The sequence below is a fragment of the Hypanus sabinus genome, chromosome 11 (genome assembly GCF_030144855.1).
Source record: "Hypanus sabinus isolate sHypSab1 chromosome 11, sHypSab1.hap1, whole genome shotgun sequence".
NCBI classification, from domain to species: Eukaryota; Metazoa; Chordata; class Chondrichthyes; order Myliobatiformes; family Dasyatidae; genus Hypanus; species Hypanus sabinus.
This window is the reverse complement of record NC_082716.1, coordinates 54,545,410-54,557,054: the sequence shown is the minus strand read 5'-3', so window position 1 is coordinate 54,557,054 and position 11,645 is coordinate 54,545,410. Positions and strand designations below refer to the sequence as shown.

General features: G+C 43.5%; 1 protein-coding gene across 1 annotated transcript in view; it reads right to left on the bottom strand.

The window, feature by feature from the left end:
• Positions 1 to 3,327: 3,327 nt before the first annotated feature.
• ankrd13c (ankyrin repeat domain 13C) overlaps positions 3,328 to 11,645 on the bottom strand; it is a 94,147-nt gene continuing 85,829 nt past the window's right edge. The window contains exon 13 of the mRNA XM_059984348.1: positions 3,328 to 5,305. Within this exon, the coding sequence (XP_059840331.1) occupies positions 5,175 to 5,305 (131 nt within the window). The 3' untranslated portion in view covers positions 3,328 to 5,174. The remainder of the gene's footprint in view (positions 5,306 to 11,645) is intronic.

Below are 11,645 nucleotides of genomic sequence, written 5' to 3'. Positions count from 1 at the left end.
TTCACTCATTTAGAAAATAATCTGTACCATTATTTCTTCTATCAAAGTGATGACCATACACTTTGCCTATCCTACTCTGTCCAAGTCATGCAGACTCCACTTCCTCATTCCTATCTACTCTTTGTATCATGCATAAACTTAGCCACAAAGCTATCAGTTCCATTTTCCAGATTATTAACAGAATGTGTAAAGTGGTGGATCCAAGTTAAATTTGCCAACTGTTTTCAGTTTGACATTTTGCAGTTGGATGGTGGGTTGGTATGCATTAGTGATTTCAACCACATCCAATATATATAAACCTAATTGATTTTTACAACAGCTGAAAGCAGTCAGCACCAGATATTCTTTCATGTAACTTATTCATAAAGGGGATATATTGAAATTTCAAAATCCACATTCTTTAACTTGGCCTCAGCTGAACTTTCTTTTGCACAGTCGTAGATTTCCTATCATACATCTGCAGCATCTTTTAAATATTATATGGAAAAATGTGACTTCATTTTCATTATGTTTGTCTAAAATCTTTCTTGGACAGTAACACTACCTTGATGTATTTTACATTAGTAAGCTTAGCAATTTTTATTAGTTTTTTTCTCTTAATTGGTAGCATAATACCTTGAGTTTCACTTCACTGCACCTAGCCATTCACTCCTGTGTACAAGTTAGCCAGGCATCCTCTTAATCCATGCTGTATCACTAAATAAAACTGATGATGGATAAGTAACAGAAGGCCTTTACAATATCCATGTAATGACTGGTACATTCCACAAGCTGTGGCTAACAAAACTTAGCACTGAACTGCAAAAGGGACAGTGAATATTGTTTTAATGGATCCTTGTGCACTTGGGAAACAAATTTGTATTGCATCAGAAGATGTGATGACTGAGGGTCAGTAAATGTTGACTGCAACCAAATTAGATTTCCAAAGTTTTAACCTAAACGATATACACAAAATTTTGCAGATGCTGACATCCAGAGTTACAAAATTCTGGAGCAACTCAGCAGGTTAAGCTGCATCTATGGATAGGAATAAGCAGTCAACATTTTGGGTTAAGTCTCATCAGGACTGAAAAAGAAAGGAAGATGCAGCTAAGTTTCTGAACCAATGGGGGTGGGGGGGTGGGGAAGAGATAGAAATGCACTGCCCCTCTAAATCTCCTAAAACATCATCTTTCTAGATGTATGTCTTCTATTTTTATTCTCTATACCTTGGTGTATACTACAAACTAATCTGAAATGCAGAGAAATTAAGTGGGATGTTTGATTAGTATTACTATTCACACCAAAGTAGCTTTGGGGCACTGTAGTCCTTCCCAAATCAATTACTTAATACTTGTAAATAGCAGGACAGCAGACAAATGAAGCAATCTTGCACAGACCTCAAACTGGATTACACCATTTTATTGTTGCAGGAACTATATGACCAATACAATTTTCACTCATAAAATGGAGACCGGTAAAACGAATACCTGGGACAAAATGCTCGAACTGGCTGAAATTATTAAAAGCAGTAGATTGTGGCAGTATAATGCTTCTTGGCATCCAAGGGATTAAGGTAGCAATTTAAGGGAACACATCTTTACAGAGTGAATGGAAATCATTATTTAAGGATATAAACTGTGCTATATGTATCCAATGACTTAAAAAACTTCATATGGAATTATACATATTTTAGTTAAGAACCAAACAGTTTGAGACATTTTCAGGAAAAATCCAACATTGTTTCAAAGGTGACCAAGTCCAAGTAGATCAACCAAAATATTTTTGTAAACATGATCTAAAGGCAAGTACCCAACATTTACTTTCAGTATATGGCTTAAATTGTTCTGTGAATTCTAGTAAGCAAATAGAAGTAGAAAAGGATTTTAGAGGACCCTTGATTTTGCATTCTGTACATTTCCTAATTTCTTCTAATCTAATGGATTTAAACCATTGCAGCTCTACTCCAGAACAATTTGTAAACATTTAATGATCTCTTAACATTCCTGAAAAAGGATGGTGTCTGTAGCCGAGTATAAATGACACTGCCGATGCCATTTCCAGTGACCCAACATTGGATGGCAAAGTATTCCAACAATGCACGATTTTGATGAGGTCAAATACTCAATAAAGCAATTTATGATAAGAGTACGATATCTGATGCTTTAAAATACTGCTTGTAACATTACAGAGGACTGAGAAAGCTGTTTGGATAAACTGGAAAGCGTTCAAACACCAGGCAATACAAAGGAGTAAAATAGAAACTAATCAGAATTTTTTTTTAAACCAATAGGGTAAATGCCAACAATAATAACCCTGATTCTGAAAATGTAAGTTAGCTTGAGGGTCAATGAGATGCATTTTTAAAGTCCAAGGAGAGAGAAAATGATACATAATGATCAGGTAAGGAGATTGAATATTGGGTGTGACAGACTGTTTTGCTACAAGTTCTATAATAAACTGAGAGACTACATGAACAAAAAAAATCTAGCAGATGCAGAATGGATTACTTGCCAATAATACTGATTGTTACTACAAATGGGGATCTAAATTAGGCCAAACGGTTTTTTAAAATTCTTTTCTACTTTTGGTGCAAGTATCTATGCATTATTTGTTCCTCCTCAGTCACACCTAATAAGAAAGTAAATGGTCTATTCCAAAGTTTGTTACTTTGTCAAACAGATACACCAGACCACACTCAAAGAGTCTTTAAGTGCTCCTTTTCCTTATATGGAAAAGTTTTTACATTTGTTTATATACAAGGGGTGATTGATAAGTTCATGGGGTAGGAGTCAATTTTAGAGAACCTAGCACAATTATTTTTCAACATAGTCCCCTCCTACATTTACACACTTAGTCCAGTGGCCGTGGAACAAATGAATCCCTTCCTTGTAGAAGTCGACGTCTTGGACCTCCAGAAGTGGTCCACAGCAGGGGTGATTGACAAGTTCATGGCCTAAGGTGGAAGGAGACGAGTTATTAACTTCAAACTTTCTGCATAATCACTCAGAGTTGAACTGCATGTGCATGTAACGAGAGCTGTATAACTCATCTCCTTCTACCTTAGACCATGAACTTATCAATCACCCCTGCTGTGGACACTTTCTGGAGGTCCAAGATCCGTATGCTCCACGACCACTGGACTGTGCGCAAATGTAGGAGGGACTATGTTGGAAAAATAAGTGTGCTAGGTTTTCTAAAATTGACTCCTCCTACACACGAGGCCACGGACTTATCAATCATTCCTTGTACTTCTCCACAACTACCCATTGTGAATATAAGACACTGCCACAAGGCGTCAACTTAAGAGACCCAGTGGATTAATTTAGTTCAATTAAGAAATAAACAGCAACAAGTCTAATTATATAATTTTTTTAATGGTAAATACAATTAGGAAAATACAATTAGATGAAAAAATCACTCAAAATGAATCATAACTGAACAAGTCTTTGATAGTAACAATAGTTACTAAATTTATGCTAATTTCTCAGTCTTTATAAAAGTCCTAAAAACAATTTAAAGAAAACAAGCACAAATGCACTGGATTTTTAAACTATATTTATTTGTACAAAGCACATTTGGTAAACAACTTTGCTAGTTTATCATATCAATACCTTAAGATATTGATATATAATAATATGATACTTTATCTTTAAAAACTCTAGTCATCCAATTTAATATTTTCATATCATGACATGTTTAATCATTGCTTCATGCTCTCATCTTGTCAGTATTGAGGAAAGATTCTAATAATTTTTGAAATGTTATTTCTTTTTACACAACCTTTCAAGTAAAGAGTACAATAAAATTCCCTGCAATTAACTTGTAATGTCTAAGACTTGAAGGGAATTGCAAACCTTACAAGGTCAGCAGTCATGAATAAGACAAATATATCAATTAAAAGGTAAGAAATGTCACATAACTCAGGCTATAAATGAGTCACATTTCTCTGTTCCACAAGTGAGGTAGCCTTCAGACAATTCTCACCTGGATAAATCCTATTTCATCTTTCAATGTGGTTATACAAGCTTCTAACTTTAAAACTGAAAAGAGTATTTTGAAAGAAATATTTACTTTTGTGGTTATATACAGTGCATTAATTAAACGAACAATTCTATTCACCACAAAATAATTGTTTTGGATGAATAGTATCTGCAAAACTTTTGGATTGTATTAGTTTTTAAAAAATATTTTATACAAAAAATACTTCAAAATTGTGTAGAATTGTGAATTGAATACAACATTTCCCATCAGCTGAAGCCTAGCTGCATATTTACACAAAGTTTTCCCCACGTGGAAAAGGTTAGGAATCACTATTCAACGGAAATTGACTGGCCATTTGTGTTCTCATCAGGGATAATTATAAGACGTAGCTAAACAATGTAGTACTACATTATATCCAAACAGATCTTTAAATCTTGCTGGAAGTTCCATGCAATTCCAGTTGAAGTAATCCATTTGTGAGTACCACTACTTTGAATTCTTGCTGCACATTGATTCTTTTTAAATACAGTAATTGCTCAGTTACATCAAAAACTATGTTTCCCTTATGGAATCTTGTAATGTTAATTAAGCAAAATTCAACTGTAAAACAAACCATCATCTTTCCTGGACAACCATCATACGGTACACTGAACATTCCCTCTGACTTTGTGGGATATTCTTTCAGAACAGATCTTCTGTTTTTGCTGAAACTTGGTAAAACTAATGTAGTTATAATAGTGTTTTAAAAAACTAATCACAAAAAATACACAAAAATGGAGTGACAAATAAATATAAAAATAGTAACAGAACAATTTTGGAAACAAATGAAGCAGCAGCTTGATGTTTCAGGAAGTAACTGGCATGCATTCTCTAATAGTTTCCTCTTTTCATGTAGCCAATTTTGCAGAGTATATGATCTCTGAAAATTTTAGCAACCAGATGATATTTATGTATAGTGAAGAGTTATTTTACAAATAGAACATTTTGAATTTATGATCAGGAATTTAATAAAAGGTCTTTACAAATTAACAAAATGCCATATAGTCTGTTCCTGTAAGACTTTACATTCTTCCACTTCGGAATGCTCTAAAGCTTCTCCAAATGATAGCTTTGTATCACCAAGGAAGAAAGAGGTTAAACTCATGAAGGGGGGAAAATAAGCGCACAGCACCTTGTACTTCTCTTCATCCAATCATATCCAGGCTGCCAGATCAAAGTTCAGGGAAACGGCTGGGGTCCTCACTATAGTCTCTTGGAATATTGAAGATTGAGTCATCAAACCCATCATAACGGAATTCCTGAAATGTCACAGTGGCAGTGATGGTTGGAAACACAGGTATGTCTGGACAAAAAGAAACAAAGCAGATTAGTTCACACTGATCATCTGTAAGTAAATTGTTCAATCCAAATTCAGAGTTGTTATAAGAGCAGAAGACATAGAAAAATTAGGCCATTCAGCCTATCAAGTCTGCTCAACCATTTCAGCATGGCCAATCTACTTCTCTCTCAACCCACTCTCCTGACTTATTTTCTTAACTTTCTACACCCTGACTAATCAAAAAAACTATCAACCTCTGCCTTAAATACATCCAATAACCTGGCCTCCATAGCTGCCTGTGGCAACAAATTCCACCAATTCTCCACCCTCTGGCTAAAGTAATACCTCCACCTCCATTCTAAATGGACACCACTCTATTCTGAGGCTGTGCCCTCTGATCCTAACCTCCCCTACAATAGAAAACATCCTTTTCACATCCACTCCATCAGGGCTTTTCAACATCTGATTAAGTTTCAATGAGATTCCCCATCATTCTTCTAAACCAGGCATGGGCAAACTACGGCCCGCGGGCCATAAGCGGCTCGTTAAGCTTTTTAATCCAGCCCGCAGAACTTGATGAAATTATATTAATAAACATTGATAACGTTTTTTCCCCGCAATTCTGGCGTCTTCCCAATAGATGACGCACTCTATATACATTGACCTTTGTTGAGGTGCAGCGTATTACTCCACATTTGCGCTTTACTTTGTGACCTTGTGGCGACCCATTTCCTGGCACATCCGAACCGGCTCACAATTAGCCAGCGTTCTGGCTAAGGGAGATAGCCTGCGGGAATTTGCGAGCACAGAGCTCCGCATATTGGCGCGCTCTCACTGTTCTGTCATTGTGCGGGTCGTTGTTGAGTTTTGGCACAGGGGACAATTGAATAAGAAGGAGCAGGACAAGTAGACCTGCATCTCCTACCATTTTTGAAATAAAGACAGTCAGGAGGAGAGTGATGATAATATCTTGAAGGATAACAGAATTTTCAGTGCTTTAAAATAATAACTGTTACTATTTAAAAAAGCTGTATTTTATTCATTTAATTTTCAGTGTTTTAAAAGACATTTCAATAAATAGCTGAATACCATGGGACTTCAAAGACAGATATTTTGTTGTAATGCATTTGTTCATTTTCAATTGAAATTAAAGCACATGTTTTCTACATATCCCATGATATTTTATTTTCTCTTATGAGGTCTATTACCAAAACACTCCGTCCATCTGCTCCTGGTCCGGCCCCCCTGTCAAATTTTAGAACCCTTTGTGGCCCTCAAGTCAAAAAGTTTGCCCACCCCTGTTCTAAACCTTGGCAAGTACGGCCCAGACCCATCAAACATTCTTCATATGATAATCCTCTCATTCTTGGGATCATTCTTATGAATCTCCTCTGAACCCTCTTCGATGTCAGCACATCCTTTCTTAGATAAGGGACCCAAAACTGCTCACAATACACCAAGTGAGGCCTTGCCAGTGTCTTATAAAGCCTCAGCTTTTATAAGCTTATCATCCTTGCTTTTATATTCTAGTCCAAATTGAAATGAATGCCAACATTGTATTTGCTTTCCTCCCCACCAACTCAACCTGCAAGTTAACCTTTAGGGGGGACTGCATGATGACTCCCAAGACCCTTGGCACCTCTGAATTTTGAATTTTCTCCCCTTTTAGAAATAGTCTGTGGCTTTATTCCTTCTGCCAAAGTGCATGACCGTACATTTCCTGACACTGCATTCCATCTGCCACTTTTGTCTATTCTAATTCAAGTCCTCCGGCTTTCTCAACACTACCTGCCTCTCCACCTATCTTTGTATCATCTGAAACTTGGCCACAAACCCATCAATTCCATTGTCCAAATCACTGACATACAGCTTAAAAGAGAAGCAGTCCCAACATCGACCCCTGCAGAAAACTGCTAGTCGCTGGCAGAAAAGGCTCCACTTATTCCTACTCTTCGCCTCCTGCCAATCAGCCAATGTTCCGTCTTTGCTGGTATCTTTCCTGCAACACCATGGGCTCTTATATTATTAAGCACCCTCATGTGCAGCGCCTTGTCAAAGGCCTTCTGAAAATCCAAGTAAACAACATCCACTGGCTCTTCTTTGTTTCATTTGCCCGTTATATCCTCAAAGATTTCTAATAGATTTGTCAGGTAACATTTTCCCTTAAGGAAACCATGCTGAGTTTGGCCTACTTTAATCATGTGCCTCCATGTACACTGAAACTTCATCATTAACATCAAATCCAACATCTTCCCAGCTACTGAGGTTAGGCTAATTGGCCTACAATTTCTTTTCTGACTCCCTCCCTTCTTGAAGAGTGGAGTGCTATTTGCAATTTTCCAGAGGTTCTTGAAAGATCATTACTAAATGCTCCGCAATCGCAAATTGCAGGGTGAATTCTATCATATTATGATCACTACCTCCTGAGCTTTCTTTTACTTCAAACTCCCTAGCAAATCTGATTCATTACATAGCATCCAATCCAAAACCGTCTATCTTAATGGACTGAACCACAAGCTGCTTTAAAAAGCCATCTTATAGGCATTCCATAAATTCTTTCTCTTGGGATCCAGCACCAACCTGATATTCCCCAATCAATCTTCATATTGAAATTCCCCATCACAATCGTAATATTGTCCTTTTGACATTCCTTTTCTATCTTCCATTGTAATCCACACCTTGGGATTACAAATCAAAGGATCTGATTTAATCTTTACTAACAGAGCCATGCCACCCTTACCTGCCTGTTCTTTTGATATAACTACAATCTTCATTCAGCCATGACTCAGTGATGCCCATCATAACTGCCAACATTAAACTGTGCTATAAGATCACCTATCCTCTTCCATATACTGCATTCAAATAACACTTTCAGTCCTTTATTCATCACCCTTTTCAATTTTATCCGTTACACTGCAACTCATCCCACTGACTTTTTCCTATTATTATTCTATTGTGGCGACCCATTTCCTGGCACATCCGAACCGGCTCACAATTAGATAGCCTACGGGGGTTTGCGAGCACAGAGTTTTGGGGCCTCTGCGCCACGGGGGGCAGGTTGAGGGAGGCTTAAAAGTAAGGCTGAGGATTTCGAATATAGTTTTTCCTTCGACTGCAGTTACCGACTCCGTGTAGTAATTTTAGCGCTGCGTGTAGCACACCGCTACAATTGGTGACCCCGACAGTCCAAACAATTTTTGGATCAGAAGTGACCGACGCCGCCTCTGTTCATGCGGTTTCGTTGAAACTGCCGGGTTTCTGGACACAGCAACCGAACCTATGGTTCCAGCAAGCCGAAGCCCAATTCCACATTCGCCGGATCACCTCAGAAGACACCCGCTACTACTACGTGGTGAGCTCCCTCGACCAGGACACAGCGGCCCAGGTCGCGGAGTTCGTGCAGTCGCCCCCGGCAGATGGCAAGTACACGGAATTCAAAGCCCTGCTCCTCAGGACTTTCGGACTCTCAGGGCGCGAGCGGGCTGCCCGTTTACTGCACCTGGATGGCTTGGGCGACAGCCCTCCATCGGTTTTAATGAATGAGATGTTGTCTCTCGCCGACGGACACACACCCTGCCTTATGTTTGAGCAGGCATTCCTGGAGCAGCTGCCCGAGGACATACGCCTGCTGCTGTCCGACGTGGATTTCAGTGACCCCCGGAAGGTGGCAGCCCGGGCGGACTTGCTGTGGAACGCCAAAAAGGTGAACGGGGCGTCCATCGCACAGATCTCCCAGCCACGCTCCCGGCAGCAAACCAGTCCAGGCCCGGCCGCAGAGCCCGCCAACCCCCGGCCCAATGAACACTGGTGCTTCTACCACCAGCGGTGGGGCGCAGAAGCCCGCCGTTGTCGCCCGCTCTGCAAGTTCCCGGGAAACGCCAGGGATGGCTACGGCGGCTGGCCATCGGGATAGCCTCCTGTATGTGTGGGATAGAAGGTCGGGACGCCGGTTTTTGGTCGATACTGGGACTGAGATCAGCGTTTTACCTCCGACGAGTTACGACACCCGCAGCAGGGCACCGGGTTCCCCCCTGAGGGCTGTGAATGGCAGCACAATAAGGACCTATGGCACCCGTCAGGTGCAGCTACAAAAACAGTTCGGCTCCAGCCAGTTCACGTGGGACTTCACACTGGCCGCCGTAGCCCAACCGCTTCTGGGTGCGGATTTTTTGCGAGCTCACAGCCTACTGGTCGACCTGCCCAGGAAGAGACTGGTACATGCCGAGACCTTTCAGACGTTCTCCTTGGGTGCAGCCCAGTTGCCAGCCCCTCACCTCGGCTCCATCACGCTGTCCGACAACGACTTCACCAGGGTCCTGGCAGATTTCCCATTGGTTCTGGCACCACAGTTCACAGTGGCCATGCCCAGGCACGGCGTACAGCACCACATCCCGACCCAGGGACCACCCCTCCACGCCCGCGCTCGGCGGCTTCCCCCGGACAAGCTCCAACTGGCGAAGGAGGAGTTCCAGAGGATGGAGGAATTGGGGATCATCCGGCAGTCCGACAGCCCATGGGCCTCCCCCCTGCACATGGTGCCCAAAGCGACGGGAGGCTGGAGACCGTGTGGCGACTACCGCAGGCTGAACGAAGCTACCACACCGGACCGCTACCCTGTGCCGCACATTCAGGACTTTGCAGCAAACCTGCACGGCGCACGGATCTTCTCCAAGGTAGACCTCGTCCGAGGGTACCATCAAATCCCGATGCATCCTGACGACGTCCCCAAAACGGCTCTCGTCACCCCGTTTGGCCTTTTCGAGTTCCTCCGCATGCCGTTCGGCCTGAAGAATGCCGCACAGACGTTCCAGCGGTTAATGGACGTGGTGGGACGGGACCTGGACTTCGCGTTCATCTATTTGGATGACATCCTCATAGCCAGCAGCAGTCGTCACGAGCATCTGTCCCACCTCCGTCAACTCTGCGCCCGACTGAGTGAGTACGGTCTTACAATCAACCCCGCCAAATGCCAGTTCGGACTCAATACCATTGACTTCCTGGGCCACAGGATTACTAAAGACGGGGCAACCCCTCTGCCCGCTAAGGTAGATGCGGTCCGCCACTTTCCCCGACCCACCACTATCAAAGGCCTTCAGGAATTCGTAGGTATGGTCAATTTCTACCGCCGCTTCCTCCCGTCAGCTGCCCGGATCATGCGCCCCCTGTTCGCCCTGATGTCGGGTCCGAGCAAGGACATTACCTGGGATGAGGAGTCCGCCGCCGCTTTCGTTCAAACGAAGGAAGCTTTGGCGAACGCCGCAATGCTAGTACATCCCAGAATGGATGCCCCTACCGCCCTCACAGTGGACGCATCTAACACGGCAGTCGGTGGGGTGCTGGAGCAACTCATCGCAGGTCGCTGGCAACCCCTGGCATTTTTCAGCAAACACCTGTGGCCACCCGAGCTCAAGTACAGTGCTTTTGACCGGAAACTGTTGGCGCTCTACCTGGCAATCCGGCATTTCAGGTACTTCCTAGAAGGTCGGCCCTTCACCGCGTTCACGGACCACAAACCGCTTACCTTTGCGTTTACGGAAGCGTCCGACCCCTGGTCGTCCCGCCAGCAACGCCACCTGTCCTACATCTCTGAATACACGACGGATGTCCGGCACGTCTCGGGTAAGGACAATGTCGTGGCGGATGCGCTCTCTCGCCCTACCGTTCATGCCCTTTCCCAAGGGGTAGACTTTGAGGCACTGGCAGAGGCGCAGCAGGCGGATGAGGAGATTCCGAGTTACAGAACCGCAGTCTCCGGTTTGCAGCTCCAGGACCTCCCCGTGGGCCCGGGTGAGAGGACCCTACTCTGTGACGTCGCCACCGGCCAGCCCCGTCCCGTCGTCCCGACAGCCTGGCGGCGCCGTGTTTTCGACTCCATTCATAACTTGGCACATCCCTCCATCCGGACAACTGTCCGGATGGTTTCCAGCAGGTTCGTTTGGCACGGACTCCGCAAACAAGTCAGTGAATGGGCCAAAACGTGCATGCACTGCCAGACGGCCAAAGTGCAGTGGCACACCAAAGCCCCACCGCAGCAGTTCCATCCCGCCCACCGGCGTTTCGACCACACTCATGTGGATATTGTGGGCCCCCTGCCAGTGTTGCGCGGAGCGTGGCACCTCCTGACTGTCGTGGACCGGTTCACAAGATGGCCAGAGGCTGTCCCGCTCACCGACACCACCTCCGAATCTTGCGCCCGAGCCCTGATCGCCACCTGGGTATCTCGCTTTGGTGTACCGGCCCACATTACCTCCGACAGAGGCGCCCAGTTCACCTCCAGCCTGTGGTCAGCTATGGCCAGCCTTTTGGGGACTCAGCTGCACCACACCACTGCCTACCACCCACAGTCGAACGGGCTAGTGGAGCG